Source organism: Pygoscelis adeliae, unplaced genomic scaffold (genome assembly GCF_000699105.1).
Source record: "Pygoscelis adeliae isolate BGI_AS28 unplaced genomic scaffold, ASM69910v1 Scaffold136, whole genome shotgun sequence".
Lineage (NCBI taxonomy): Eukaryota > Metazoa > Chordata > Aves > Sphenisciformes > Spheniscidae > Pygoscelis > Pygoscelis adeliae.
The window spans coordinates 351098-367603 of NW_008824901.1; the positions used below are offsets into that span (position 1 = coordinate 351098).

General features: G+C 37.0%; 1 protein-coding gene across 1 annotated transcript in view; it reads left to right on the forward strand.

Annotated features, from left to right (window-relative positions):
• The window catches only part of ADAMTS18 (ADAM metallopeptidase with thrombospondin type 1 motif, 18), a 78465-nt gene that overhangs the window by 23179 nt on the left and 38780 nt on the right, over positions 1 to 16506 (forward strand). The window contains exons 3-8 of the mRNA XM_009324839.1: positions 5958 to 6240; positions 9944 to 10143; positions 10889 to 10972; positions 11844 to 12003; positions 12633 to 12738; positions 16092 to 16229. Of these exons, the coding sequence (XP_009323114.1) occupies positions 5958 to 6240; positions 9944 to 10143; positions 10889 to 10972; positions 11844 to 12003; positions 12633 to 12738; positions 16092 to 16229 (971 nt within the window). The remainder of the gene's footprint in view (positions 1 to 5957; positions 6241 to 9943; positions 10144 to 10888; positions 10973 to 11843; positions 12004 to 12632; positions 12739 to 16091; positions 16230 to 16506) is intronic.

Sequence of the window (16506 nt, forward strand, 5' to 3'; positions counted from 1 at the left end):
TCTCCAAGCTGCTGGCCATGAACTAGATGTCACAAAATATCATGTAGACACATAAATGTTATGCTGTGCTTGAGCTAATAACCCAGTCTCTTAGCAGCTACATTGCTTCTAGTTTGAGCTGGCTTGCCACCAGCTGCCTTGGAGAATGTGCAGAATGAACGGAGGGCTGATAGCAAACGTGAAGATCATTTCTATACTTCGTGAAGGGACTGCCATTATCCACTTATAAAACCTGAGGGAAGGGCCTCATCTCCCCTTCAGTCTGTGGTGGAATCTGAGCAGAGGCACAGGAGTTATGGGGAGACTTCTCCCTTCTTCTAGCACACGGTGCAGTATGTTGCTATTTGAAAATTGACATCTGCCCAATTCTAGAGGCCTGTCTGGGCCCAAAGACAACCTCTGGCTGTTGTCAGGTAGCTCTAAGTTGTGTGAATAGCTTAATGTTCTCTGGATCTCCATCATACCCTCTTTCTGCTTCTACAATGCTCATTATTCCAGCATGGGAAACGCTCTGGCAGACAAAACCCACAGGTGGGACATCTGAGCTAGGGGAGTCCCTCCGACAGCAAGGGAATTCTTTGGTGGCAGAGATATGTCTTTTGTGTTTCCTTTGTGGTGCTTAGCAGAGCATCAGGGCAGAAAATAAGAGGTTGACTTTGATTAAAATGAACTGTAGCTAAGATAATTTCATGAGTTTTCACTGCAACGTGAATGAGAAAAGACTCCAATATGCTGTGACATGAGATGGTCCCAACAGTATTGTGATGTAGATACTAGATATATAGGCATCTTTGACTGCAGATAACTTTAAATAACCAGCAACCATAGTTCTTAGGTCATCTGTTCTTCTTATTCTTTATATTTCAAGGAAGTTCTTAATTTAAATTTTTATTTGTTTTATGTAGAACTAAAAACTGTACTTTATGTCTCTGTACTTACATGCTGTAACTCTGGTTAAGATGTGTTTGAATCAACGATTTGTGTTTTGTAGGAGCTGGACAGTTGGGAAATAACACAACAGAAGTCTTGGATCAATGTCCACTGAAGTCTGTGGAAAGCTTTATGCCAATTTCAGTTGGCCTTTTGTCAAGTTTTTTAAAACTTTGCACGACTATTTGGAACTATTTTAATGGGTGTGAAACTACATTTAACTCTTCCTTTTGAGAGATTTTTCATCTTGAGTACATGCACACCCATCTAATGGAATAGACTTCATTGATTGGCCATTGTTTTATCTGCTCTCAGTTTAGACACAGTGTTTTTTTAACACCTAATTTTATGTATATGCTCATAACACTGACTAAATCATTCTGGATATAAATAGTATTCCTTAGACAATACATGCAAACTTTTTAGCACTTTATTTAGTTGAGATGCTCCTGTCTTCGTACAAACTATAATTTAACTTTGCGTCAGTCGGTATTAAGTAGTTATGTTTAGCAGAGATATTGCGGTTCATTTATTCATATGTTTTAATTCTCAGTTTCACTTCATTATGTTTCTTACCTCATTATTTGCATCTGGTTTATGAAACTCCTGTAACTTTAATATGCATATGGCCAAGCTGTTGCCTTTAATTTAATTAGCATGTAATGAAAATGCCTTGTACACAAACAGAGAACCCACAGCCATGAGGGTCTTCTAGTTTAGAGCAAGGGTTTGTCTACTGTCTCAGAACTTAGCTTTGTTAAATTATAGGCAAGAAATATAAGTTCTGAAAATCCTTCGCTCACTGTCACTGCTGTGTTTTTTATGGAGTGTCTGTTTTTTGGAGATGCTGAAACCTCAAAATTAATTAGGTTTACGGGCTGGTAATCTGCCAAAGGCTTCACTCAGAGTCTAAGAACACAGGGGGCGACAAATGGGAGCAGCCTTTGTGCTGTTCCAGTAAAAGGCCAATGAGACCTGTTAGAAATAGATACGTTAGCATGTGACTCTCAAAACCGTTCCATGTGGGTCTAAAATCAGTGGAAGATTTACCTGGTTTTGTATAGCTAAGATGAACTTTCAGTGGTTTAAAAAATTCTCCTTATTTCTCAGTTTATAATCTAACTTCAATTAAAAAAAATCTTGAAGCAGGCAGTTTATTATCATTTCCCTTGTCTAAATTTCTTTTTGAGATGCTTCCTCCTTTTGAAACACACCAAGAAAACAGAACAAGTGCCTTACCTTGGTGGTAACACCCTGATACTGAGGAATTTCACAAAGACGTATTGGATCTGACAATTCCTTTAGTCCAGAGCTAAGCAAACATTTCATAACAAATAACAAGTGGGAGGAATGTTGCCTTCTCATCTCTTCTCAACTTTTCTGCAAACAAAGTGCAAGTTCCTCTAATTTATTGATTCAGAATTATTTTCTGACCACACAGATCAACGTATGTCTTTCCGTTTACTTTCCAATGGCATGGAATATCCCTTACGGAAGGATAGCAAATATGTGTTGTGAGGGAAGAACCAGAGAACAGCAAATTCCAACTGAGCAATCTCTTGGGTTTTCCTTCCCACCATATTCTCACAATTACTGCTATTATTAGTGATAGCCACAGTGGGAGAGAGAGGGAATAGACAGGAGTCCCTGGTCTTTTTCATGCTGTGTTGTCTAGACTTAGTAAGAATGTTAGATTTTGTCATCCTGCTTCCTCTCATGGTGTTATAATTGCAGAGAATCTGAAATAAAAATGGAGTTTTGACCTATCCGACCCTCTCCTTGTTGGTCCCAAACCCATCAAAGTTAATGGAAAGATATCATTGAGTTCTGATTCAAGGAAAATCACATGTATACTTAAAGTTATGCTGGCAATAGGAAAACTAATGCATAAATTTCCATGACAGTTTTGACAGCATTTGTTCATCTACTGAAGTATTTGAGCTGGATAAACATATTGCATCTAACTCACAATTAGAGAGGTGTTTCATGTATTTGTAAAAAAAATTCCCAGAAACACTTTTTTTTTTAACACTTACATTGCCCAGGAGTACAGACAATCCAAAATCTGGCCTTCAAGAAACTGGAATTCTTTGACAGTGTCAAGTTAGAAAAGATGATTCTGTGCTAGTATTCTGCCTCTGTGCTCTAGCATTTCTCAGCTGGCATATTTTCTAGCCAACATGACCATAGCCATAGGCCACTTTGCTTTACCTAAGGCTAAAATTCAAGAACCTGCCAGAAAAGTATCTGGCAGTTATTGCCCAACTGCGCCCTTTTCAGCGATCCAGAGGACTGCATCTCTGTCAGAAGTCAGCTCAGCGTTCTCAGCATTACTTTGAGATTGTGTAATAATCTCTTACTAAAGAGATTATTTTAATATGAATCCTTGAAACCATCCCATACCTGGAAGAAATGGAAAATGGTCTGTGATTGAATGTGTCCAGACTGCTCTGTGGCACTTCTCCTTTCTTCTTGACAACTTCATAAAACTAGATGTTATCAAAAAAGAAGGTATCTTTCATTCACACAACATTTTTCAATTTGGAGGTTGTGTCTGATGTAAAACCCAAATGAAAGAAATCTTATTGGAGATTTAGGGTCATTTCTGCCAAAAAAAAAGTGAATACATTTGTAAGGCACTCAGTCAGCTACAACCTATGTAAAGGTGCAGCAATATACGTGCAGTAAAGGGCCCAGAATTCAGTTCACTTTCCGCCCCCCTCCAGAATTCTCAATCCACCATTCTAATGTTAAATATAGAAATTACATTTGGGGCTGAAACTCGGTGTACATCAGGGACAGTTTCTTACAGGAAAATGTAGAACCCCCTTTGTTCCATATGGTTTGAATCATTTACAAAATGAATCCTACAGGAATAATTTCAGATGTGGAAACCTTTAAAATGAGGAAATAAAAACCAGATTCACTACATTTCTGTTTTCCAGCTGAAAAAAAAAAATCATTTAGCAGTGCCCAGTTATCAGTGCACTCTAGTAGATAAAGATTGCCTCTCAAAACCACTTTTAAATTGTGTGATGACACACATCATAAGGATTAAAATATTAGTCTTCTTCCCTACAGGAAAGTACTTTGTCATGATCAAATGTGATCTGACATTTGAAATATGCCAGCTTATTGCAGTGAGCAGGCAAGTTGAATTCTTGTCAATTATTTAAAGCCTGCCTCTTATTGACAGAGGCACTTTTAACCTTCATTGAGAATGTTAAGTAGATACAGGCTGAGATACATAGTTATGAATTCATGTTGAAGAAAGGAGAGGGGGCAAATTGTTAATCCGAATATCATCTATGTTTGTTTTCATATTATTTTTCAGGAGGCAATTAGACCTTCCCAGTTCATAATACGGAATCTCTTCTATTGTCAAAATTAAGATCATAGTATGGTTTTATGAGCGCTATTATTAGGCTCCTGTGAAAGATGCTTTTATTGGGGAGTACTGCAAAGATACCTTTGATTTGGAAAGACAGAAGTGAATTTCCATGAAAAGGGCATAATGCATGACTATAGCCTGTTGAGGACCTGTATATGTCTGATAAATCTTTTCAGCTGGAATAGACTTAAAGTCAGTTTTAGCATTAGCTTAGTAAATAGTTAAAGCTGTGAAGATTTCATATCTAACTTTCTATTTTCACTTGCTTTTCATTTTCTGTTGAGTTTTCCTCATGGGAAACAGGTCTGAAAGTGCAGAAAATTCCACAAATCCTTAAGAAATACAATGCTTACATTAGGCATTCAAACTGCTCTCCTTCTGATACCCTTGGCATTCTGGTCCTAGGAGGTTAGGCTAAAGAAAAGCATCCATTTCAGTAGGGAATAGGTGATACATGTCTAATATGTGCATTTTCAAAGAATACTGTTTGAGGAAGGAGGTGGAATCATGATCTGGGAGGACTTAAGATGTCGGGGAAGATGGTTTGCAATTGACATTTGTTTGTCTGCACATATTTTTCTGAAGCATAAGAGATATGTAGTCCTCGTGGGATGTCAATTTTGGCAGGAGGGTGTTGGCACATGGTAGAGCCTCACTGATCCAAAACAAAAGTCTGTATCTAGTATTACGTATATAATGTAATAGAATTACCTGATGAAACTTCTTCTTGGTTTTTGACTTGGTAAAAAGGAGTGTTTATTACAACATGTTTTACAAAACCAAGAATGAAATAAAATTATAACTGATTAATGAGCTGCATGGAAATACTTCCTCAGTGCCACCCACATTTCCCTGGCCCTGATCCTGGAAACACTTCATCCCATGTGCAGTTTTATGCACAGATACTATGTGAAAAATACAATGTAGTTTTCCCATACTTACTTCTGTCTTTCAGGGATCCAAGAAGGAAAACAATCAGATACTTGCTTCCACGGATCAGTTTTCTCTTGTAGGAGGGCACAAATTTTAAACTGCCTTTATGATGATTAAATTGTGAGGAGTTGATTACTGAATGATAGTACTAAAATGTTCAGATGCTTCAACTTTGTGCTGCTGTACCATAATGTGCTTATGTTTCTACTTAGAGTAACTTTAAATCTGGGATTCCCGTCTGGTAATACCTTGTTCTGAAAAAAACCTGAACCTTAATTAAAATATTTTGTTTTACTAATGTATGCATTTATTAGAAGTTGCATTTTCCAAAAGCATTTTCTTTTTATGTGAGACTGTATACCCTGTACACAAACACACATACAAACATATCTATACTGTGAAGAATGGATTAATATTGCATATGAAATTATTCATGGTACTGTGTGAAGGTGCTATGCTGCCAGTCCCACAACATTCTTGGTTTGTGTGTTACCAAATGTGAAACCTGGTCATCTCCAAAGTGAAACAATGCGTACTTTAATTGGGAAGACTATCTAGATTATATCTTGAGTAAATCTAATTTAGAGGAGCACATTTCAATCTGTCTGGGCTTTGAAGGGAGGTCACTATAAGAGCTAGCATGTTCCAGCTGTGAACCTTGACAGTCTTTTCTCTAATTTGTGGTGGTGTTTCTTTTTTTTAGTCAGGTTTGATAAGGACACGGAAGATCGAGTTCCTTATATCTCCATTACCTCAGCAGCTAGCACAGGAGCACAACTACACATCACCTGCTGGACACCATCCTCATGTATTATATAAACGAACTGCAGAAGAGAAGGTGCACCGGTACACAGTAGAGTCCAATCCCAAATACTTTTCTTTTGGTCATCACAGAATTCACACTTCCCACAAGTATCATGCTCAAGCGAATGGTTACCACCATGGAAGGTTTCAAAAGCAACATTTTTGTGGACGTCGCAAGAAATGTATGTAAGGAAACTTTCTCTCCTTGTTTGAGATAGTGGCTCTTAGAGACTGTATGGTGATTCTGAGGTGTGGTTCGTAGTCACCTTTGTGATGGAGATATAGTATTTTTAAATTATACATTTATAAAGTGAAATAGATATGACAAACTTGATTATTCCTTTAAATTGATGTCATCATCTGTTTTATTAAGCCATCAGAATTGCTGTTTAGTTTTCTTATTCTCTACCTAGATTAAAAGATGCCTTGCCTGATTTTTTTTTACATTGACATAGTTTTCAGTAAGCAATTCTGTTTTAGATTGCTGCTTTTGCAGGGTGATGGATGCCAAGTCACTGAACTGCTGTCTGTTAGTTTGGGGATATATAACTAATTAGGCTTGAAGATGGAGAAAAAGTCTTCCAAGTCATTAATTTCTGAGAGGAAGTCTTTCAGAACTCACCATTTGATAATGAAATTTTCAGCAACGGAGATCTTCAGAAAGAACCTGCCATGTAAATTGTTTAAATAAGATTTTGGAGCCACCTCTTAAAAAAAATATTGGAATATATTATCCTGCCAAGGTCTATTCTGAGTCCTTCATTAGGCCCTCAAATTGCAGAACATTTTAGAGCCTCCTTGGACCCTGTATCTGTACTTACAGCATTCAGTTGATTCTTTTTGAAAGCTGAGCTGCTTCTGAGCTGAGTTTCTTAATGAGGGTCTCCAGGACTGCACACAGTTTTGAAAACATTGTCACAGTCCAGTTATATTCTTCCAACTTCCTACTAGGGTTCTGAGAAAATAAGCAGGTTCCTTTTCCAAAAGGCATGTAAGGAAGAAAGAGAAAAACAAATAGAAGGGAAGGAATGAGAAAGCAGGTAGTGGAAAAGGTGACTGTCTGAGACTGAGGCCTATTTGAGGCCTGAAAACTGCTTATTAAAAATTGACTGCTTCTTCAAAAATCCTTCTTCCTAGATTTGAAATCTAGACCTCAAATGCCAGATGCACAAGCCTATGATTCAACCTGTAAACATTTGCATTCTGATGCTGTTCAAAACTACTTCATTACATACTCCCTTTCCCTCCTGTCTGGTTTTCCTGCTGTCTGCTTCAGGGCAGAGGGTAATTGTGCTCTACACTGGTCTACAGTGTTTTATTTTATTTGCATTGTCCACTGTGGTCTTGCACCTTATTTACTGTACCCCCTGTGACTGCTTGTCCAAATTCAGAATTATTCATGTCCTCCTGAGCTTTTACATGATGCTTATCCTATAATAAATGAGTGCATTTTGAACAGTGTATTTTCATAACCTCCTGGGATGTGAGAAGATATTTTCATATTCCTGTCTTACAAATGCTACTCACAGACACAGGAGAGGTCAAAAATAACCATTGATTCTGGGTACCAAATCAATAAACTGAGTTTTTCTTTAAAATACTTATCAAAATATGTGCTACTGTAAAAAAACATGTGTATCTATATATTCAATCATTTCAGTTACAACTATAAATTCTTAGCTGCATATTCAAGCTGGGTTTATGTTACATGAAGAACATGCAATTAGCATCCAACCATGATGAGTTTAGTAGAAGTGATTTACCCATCATTGCTTAGGAACTCAGCGTCAGATGCATTGTTAGAATCCAATTAAGCAAGATTGCATTTAATTACCTTAACCATGAAACTCCTTCTTTTCACATTCTGCAGTCTTTCACTTCATGCAATACATACCTGTAACCTTCTGAGAGAAAGGAAGGAGGAGTTCTAAAAAATAACAACCTATTTCCATACGCAGCCTTGCTTAATCCGTAGAACAAGTCGATCTCATGTTCCCTGAATGAATGCAGTCCTACAGATAAAATCATGTGTGATCATTTAATTGAGTAGGGGCAAATATAGAATGTAGAAGAAAAACATATCACTCCAGTAAACGCAACACCCCTTCTATAAGTAATGGGGCTTTTTTCTTCTTCTTCCTTTCTTTTTTTTACATTGTTTTCCTGGTCTTGTTCTAAGATCTGGAGTCCTATCAGTTTGAAATTTTCAGCAAAATCTAGTCTGGTCACCTGGAATAGAAAATTTCAGCTTGAATGAGCAAAGACATTGAGAATGCAGTCTTACAGAAGGCAGGCCTTTGCTATTAATACTGTCTAGTCAAGGTTAATTTATCCTAATCTAAGAATGAATCCAAGCTTGCTGAACAGTAAGAGGGAAGAGCACACTGCCACTTTTAGTGTCATAAAAGTAGCTTGTCCCACTCACCATCTTTTAAAATTTCATATGCTGGCAATTTGTAAGCACTAGAGAAGCCAGTTAATCATCTTTCAAACTCTTCTTCACAATCTAAATGTTTTTAGATCATGAGAATTGTCTGGACTGTAGTTAGCAAATCATGCTTGAAACATTGCTGCTGCTTATGTTTTATTAGTAGCAGTGAAGTAAATTCAAGAGCAAAACTCCACTGCTCATGGATTTATAAGGTAAATGCCGTGAAGTTGTATTGCCTTCAAAATAGTATATGCAAACTGATGTGCCTTGAACTGAATGCTTCACTCTTGGATGAGGCATGTCTTCATGTTTTGACGTGCTTCCAGAAGAGAAAAGTTCTTTGAGCTTGTAAAGTACAATTGTTTATAATTAGTGATACATTTTAAAATCTTACTAGCACAGTCACTTGCAATGTTATAGTTCAGAGTGACTTAGCTCTTGAAAGCAGACGACTATTGTGCATTCTATGGTATTCTTGATTTCCCAGTTTGGCATGAAAGGAAGTAGCATCTGTTCTAGCTGTGTCATTGGAATAACTTTCTGATGAGGCACAGGCAGGATTTTTTTAATTACCTGAGGTTCCCTCACTTGTGTCATGTTACATTCTGTGTCAAAAAAAATCCTATTGTTATCCAAATAGTATGTTGAAGTGGCCTTTGAATTAATTCTTGATGCAAAGGCAGTGTAGGTTTATGCAAAAGAAGCTATGAATAACAGGAGCATTCTAGGATGTAGGATATAGATTTCTTTTTCCATTTTCTGGCTCTCTGAAGAAATGGAGTAGAGACCATTCTCTAACCATGCCATTGACCATGGTACACAAGCACAGAGGGAAAAAGTGCACCCTGGCATTGGGGCGTGTGGGCTGGATGCGCGTACCCTGTTGTCAAGCCCTTCTTGCTGTTGCCTGACATTTCCCAGCACTAAATAAATAAAAAAAAGCAGGAATAATCTCAGTGGCAAATTCGCATAGAAGGCTAATGTCAGTCACAATAGCAGGCTGGCAGGAATCTTACTTGTGGTGTGTGTCTGCTTTCTGTACTGACGGTGGACATCTGTTGTGGAAAGGAGTTTTTTACCAACTGCTATGTAAGTAGCACATGCCAAACACCTCAGGAAGTTATCAAAAGGAAGGAAAAATGTAGATCTTCTGTTAAAAATTCTGTGTGTCTTTTTTGCCACAGATGCTACCATTTTATTAGATTAATTCCTTATTTTAAACTGCTTATTGCATATGAATGTGGTTCTCCCATTTCATTCTCTCCCTGTAGCCATCCTTCCCTCAGGAATGAATCAGGTCTTTTTTGATAAATACACAAGAACTTAGCCATAAGTATTAAATCACATGCTGTAAAAATAATCTAAGGCTCTAAACCTGTGATACTTCATTTTCTGATGAAACTGTTCATGGGTGATCTGAACCCTTTCCAAACCTGAGTTTTATTTCCTTTTAGATGCACCTAAGCCACCCACAGAAGAGACATACATTCTCTCGGATGAATATGGGACTTCTGCAAGGTTCAAAAGATCATCTGCTAAAATTCAGAAAAATGGAAGTCTAAATGTTGAAACCCTTGTTGTGGCAGATAAAAAAATGTTGGAGAAACATGGCAAGGAAAACGTAACAACGTACATCTTAACAGTTATGAATATGGTAAGATGTGGTGTAACTGAAGTATTTTTTCCCTGGGGAATATTGTTATGTCAGAGTAGGATCTTTCATTAGATAAATAGGGATACCAAAAAGAGCAGGGGCACCTTACACAAGCCTTTCTTCAAGCCTCATCTGATGTATTACTTACATCAAAAAGCTCTTGAAAAACACATCCCTAGATTATCACAGCTCTGGCAACAGTACTGTAGGGTTAAAAAAAAAAAAGAAAAATTGGAAAATATTTCAAATGTTAAATTTTAAAATACTTCTTGTGTAGTACAAAAAAGGCAGGTACTCTGAAATTGAAACTTTCATATTTTAGTATCATGAAGCTTAGTCTGTTTTGTCTGATGTCTCTCCTTGAAACAAAAATTTATTTGAGAAAGCACAAATTTATTTTGAGAAATATAATTTAACTAGAAATATGTTTTCCATTGTGGCTTTGCTCTTTAGTTTTCTACTACAAAACTTGAAGTTGAACTTTGAACTTGATTGCACTTGATCCAGGAGACCAAGGACAGAACAAAGCCCATTGAAATCAATAGGTTTTCAAGTTTTTTGAATAAGCGTAGTGGTTTGGGGCATAATTCTTCTGGGTTAAGCTCTTTTGGATTAATCCCACAAGGTATATACTCCATTAATTTGTGTTGAAAATTGAAGCCCAATGCAATGACTCAATACATATGCTTAGTCTATTAAAAAAAAATACATGTAGATGATATTTCCTCTTCAATAATCGCTGCAGGTCTCTAGTCTGTTTAAAGATGGAACAATTGGAAGTGATATAAACATTATCGTTGTGAGCCTTCTTCTTTTGGAACAAGATCCTGTAAGTTGTGTCAGAATTTTTATGTGGCATACTTCATTTGCTACTGTTCAAAGGGAGCATTGGGCATTCCCACATTATGTACTTGAACTTTCATTAGAGGTTTCTTAAGACATAAAGCATGAGAAGAAGATTAAAATCACAAAAACCTCCAAAATCACACTTTCCGCATTTTACTGCTGCTCAGTTTTTCATACCAAAATCTTCATTTCTTATAAATGTTCTTTAGAAACATTGAAATGCTTCCAGTAAGATAAAACACAACAATTTCCAGCATTTTCTTGAAGAGTAATGGCTGGAATGAGAAATCTACTTAAGAAGTATTTAAATAAATAAAAAGATTTTGAACTGGGCTTTCCAGGATGTGATGACCATAAGGGGGAAGGAGTCAAAAGTCCCAAACTCAAGATAGCATGTAACAAAAGGTGGGAGTGGAGCCAATTCTTTTGTTAAGTATGCTGAGACAAAAGAAGACAAAATCTCTTTTGATGAAAAGAAATTTGTGATGGGTTGACCTACTTGGATAATACTTTTGCTCCACAGAAGTCTCCAAACATTTTAATCACAAGGTTGAAAATGGTTTAGTGTTCAGCTTTATCAAGAATCAAATGTATTTGTACACTGTAATTCCAACCACTGACTTTGAAAATATCTATGTGTCTGGGGAGAGATGCAGTTTTATTTTACAATTGTAATAGATTCACTCATCAGCTGAATCGGTCATCACAGACAGTTAACATAGGAATACATAAGTTTATGTAGAACAAATATGAAAAAGTAATTCCCTTTTCCCTAACCAACTCTTATTCTTTCAATCACCTTTCTCAAGTACTGATGGAAGCACCTTATTTCTGTGTCTGTGAAATATCTACAGGGTGGATTACTGATTAACCACCATGCGGACCAGTCACTGAACAGCTTTTGTCAATGGCAATCTGCTCTGGTTGGGAAGAATGGAAAGCGCCATGACCATGCCATCTTGCTTACAGGTTTTGATATCTGCTCTTGGAAAAATGAGCCCTGTGATACTTTAGGTATGACATGAAAACACATTCTGAGAAACTCGTGGGTATCAACAGCAGCATCTTGATTGATAGAGACTGAAATATTTTAAAATAAAAATGTCCATTTTTGCACATAATGTTAGCCTTCTTGAAGAGGAAAGAACAGTATTATTTTTATATATTTGTCTTTGAGGAACCTAGAAGAAAAAGAGTATTACTGGTATTGTTGCCCCAGAAAAAGTGGCAAAATAAGCTATCTGAAGACATCCTTTTGGATTGTCACCTCTTCAAGGAATATTTTTGGTTTTGAGAATATTTCTGAGCGTCTCTGATAAATTTTTTTTTTTTTTTTGTGGCTACTTGCCCTTTTTGAATGGGATTCCTCCCTAATTTGGGAGCAGTAAAGGCATGAGGGGGGGAAAGAATAATCTTCACAAGCAAAGTGTATTTTGGGAGGTTAGGTTTGAATTATACTTCTTATACAAGAGTCCCTTTATTGTCAAATAAAAGTCTGCTGTAATTCTTTCATAATAAACCTGATGAAGTAGACAACCATCTTCATGCACCACAATAGACTGACTTATTAGGACCAGTGCAGATGATACATGTATTTGGAATTCTGTAGATGAACAAGCTATTCTACTGCTTCCTTCCTTCAGGATTTGCTCCTATCAGTGGCATGTGCAGCAAATATCGTAGTTGCACCATTAATGAAGATACAGGCCTTGGACTGGCTTTTACAATTGCTCATGAATCTGGACACAAGTAAGTTTTATGAGTCTTACATGCTCCTTCTATAAATAAATATGTAAGTGAATGGAAACATAGCACCAGCTAATATTAATCAGTCAAATATGGATCATTTATAGAGAGCTATATAATGATTAGAATATATAGAGCATCCAGTTAATGCATTGGCCTTATTAAAGATCATCTCTTCAACAGTCATAAAAATAACTACAGTGGGATTTTGATTGATTTTGCTGCCATAGGCGGAGGGACCTTATTTTGATACAGGTACCTCACAACTGTTTCTAATTTGATGGGAAGCTATAGGCAATTTCAGGCTAAACAGAGTCAAGACTCTTCCTTTAGCATGAAATGGTGAATCAGCTGCCCAGGGTGCTTTTCTTTTATTTTTATTTTTTGACATTTTATATATTCCAGGTGATAACCAGAACAAACAGTAAAAGCTGACAACAATAATCTACAAGCTTCCCACACTGCTACCATGTTCGGGTAGACGAACCCGTGTATCAGTGTGGTTGCTCCAAAAAGAGAAAGGACACTGCAGCTTACAGTATGGAGAAGTGATCTCTCTGAGTCTCTTGAGGTCCCTTTCCCAAAAGACCCAGTGTTTCATAGGATGTGGGAGCCATTCATGCCATTCAGCCTGTCCTTCTTTGTTCTCTCTAGCTATTTAATGCATGATTTGGCTAAAAACAACCTTTGTGGTGGTTTCTGCCTTTCTGTATCTATATCCATTGGATTTCCATTTGATTTCTATGGTAATAAGACTGTAATTTTCCTAAGAACCTGCTGTCTCTCAAACAAAATCAGTAGTAATCTTCCATGGAGCTTCAGCTATTCTCTGAATTGTTGAATTAAATCTAAAGAAGATGATTAGGTTTTGCTCTCCTGTTTTTTTCCCCAAATAATTTTTAATTACTTTTTCACAACTTTTTGCATGATTTTGATTTTCAGTTTTAACATAGCTCAAGCTGCAGTCTGTCTAACCACTGGCAGTATAGAAGCATAGTTTCTCTATGTGGTACAAACCTGAAATCAAGGGTCAGATAAAACGTGGGCATCGAATCTTTGCTTTGTGCAGCAACATTACTGCACAGAATATCTTTGAAAAGCAGTGGTACTGTATTCTGCTTTTTGGTCAAGGCATGAATACTTCCAATTCTGCATGACTGAATCAGGACTATTTAGTTTTCATTGTACAAATACGCTCTACAGTATATACTATGACCTAATGTCTACATGAGTGACCCTTTCACAGGTTTCTGTACATCTGAAGGGAAACAAGGAATTAAAGAATAATCCAGCTACCAGTGAAGCCCATGGGAATTGTGCCAACGCTTTCAGTGGGACCAAATATGTAAAATATATATATTGTTTGATCCTCTTGTCACACTAATGCAATTTCACTGACTTCAGTACATTTTTAATGTCCTTCAATCAGTATTAGGAGAGAATCAGGCCGATAGCTTATTTTTCAGGAATTATCCCCTTTAGTCTCTTAAAGTCCTTCCTTCCTGTTTATTTTCTTATTTGCTTTGAGAGAAATTTTTTAATGTTGTTTTTTTCTTTTTCACCACTGCCTTTGATTCTCATATTATTCAGCCTTTCTTTGGTACAGTTCCATACTCCTGTCTAATAAAATACATCTTATCTCCTGGAAAAAATCTGCCCCAGATACAAAATGCCTTTATTATCATTTGTTTGCATTCATGTTCCTGAGACTACCTAGTATGTGATGTAAGACAACAGAATCCGGTCTCTGTGATACAGAGATTCCTGGAAGAAAAGAAACCTGTGACAGCTATGGAGGTGCTGAGGTCCACTGTGAATATATTAACCTAAGGATTTCATAGTAGGAGAATATTGTATACTGTATAGATCACACTCTGTGATCCACTGAGTAGCTTCAGTTGTTATACATTTTTATGGTTTTCTTTAAGTAGTCTGTGTTTTTACCTGAAAGCTTAACAATTCCTTTGGGAGTTCAGAGCCCATTGTGTCAGTGGGTATATAAACTGTGGATTCTTTGGCTGCAATGCATGTGAACAAAGTTAGTATTTTATAAAGGATTCTAAAATACTAGCTCAGTTGGGACTTTTTTTGTCCATTTATAGAAGGAGCCATATATTTTAGCAAGTTTGGAGCCTCAGCTGGTGGCAACACATGCAGTAACTCTGATGAGCCTGCAATGATTTATAACAGTAGAGGATCGAGTCCAGTAAATTAGATATTCCCTGCACGTACACAGATTACATTCATAAAGTCACCAATGTACTACAATGTTGAAGTAACAGATTATGAAATTTCTATTCAAAACACATTGAAATTCACAGATGTCCTGTACAGTGAGTAAATATAAAGCAGTGAAAGGAAAAAACCTGAAAATTATTCAGGTTATTATTACGACCATAAGCTCCACATAATTTATCATTTTTAACATGGTTTTTATTATTGCTTATTATTCTTTATATTATCCTAACACCTCTCCTAATGAAAGCAGGGCCTCATGATGCTGCAGACTGAGCAAAGCACCCAATAAAAGGCAGTATTCCCACTAAAGAGGTTACAGTGTAGACAAAGTAAGTGACAGTGTATAATAAAAGCAAGGAAAAGAAAGTGATTTGCCTGAGATAATACAGCAAGTTAGTGGCCAAAATTAGAAGAAGAATCATATTTTTGTATTCATACTTTGTATTCTATTCATTCAGTCCCACTTCTTTTGCTACAGATTGAATGCAGCTATGTAGTTCTTCCCTCCTATTAGGAGGACAGTTATGTTATATTCTTACAGCTGTGTAACACTGATATTTCCCTGGATTCCGATCCCCACACCATTCATGTTAACAGGTATTATCACTACGCAAAGAAAGGTTCAGACTGAATGCATGTTTTAAGCTGGTAGATTTATAGGCAAGTACAAGTGTGACTGAACAAAAGATCCACTACTTCCATCCATCTCACCACAAAATGTTTCTCCTTCAGGAAAGAGAAATGGTTAAACTGTAAAACTTCTGACACAGTCTGCAGCTCTGGTACTTATGTGCCAGTGTCTTGTCATCAGCTCACATTGTAGAGCTCCTGTGCATCACCGGTATGGGTCTTCCTTGAAACTTGACTATCTTTTTCTCATCAGATAAGTGTATGATGACAGTAAAATTTGAATGCTATTAATTGGAGGTTGTTCCATAATAATAGCCATTTGTATGATGCATATGTTTTCATCCCTTTGGAATGAAAGGGATGAATTCCACATTCCCTGTGGAGTTCAAGCATAGAACTGTTACCCAGAAAGTGTTTCTTCTGCCCCAAATTGTGTCTTGCTTCTGATTAATCTAGATTTTCACTCTCACGCCTGGTTCTCTTTTCAGCTTTGGTATGATTCATGATGGAGAAGGAAATCCTTGTAGAAAAGCTGAGGGTAATATTATGTCTCCCACACTCACAGGAAACAATGGAGTGTTTTCTTGGTCTGTATGCAGCAGGCAGTATCTCAACAAATTTCTCAGGTAGGTCAGATGTAAATCTGGGCCGGTGCCAGGGAATGTATCTTTAGTACTGGGCTTGAACTCTTGAACAGACATAAAAATTACTTAAGTGTGAAATTCACCTCTTTTAAAATGTGCTCAAACCCGTGTACTATTTGAGCCCACACACTTGGACTTATGAAGCGTATAGGTGGTATGGCATATAAGTGTTTTTGTCCTGCCTCATTTCAAAAGAATGAATTTCACCCTCCATGAATATCCTGCAGTAATGACTGGCATATCATTCTTTCCCAGGCAT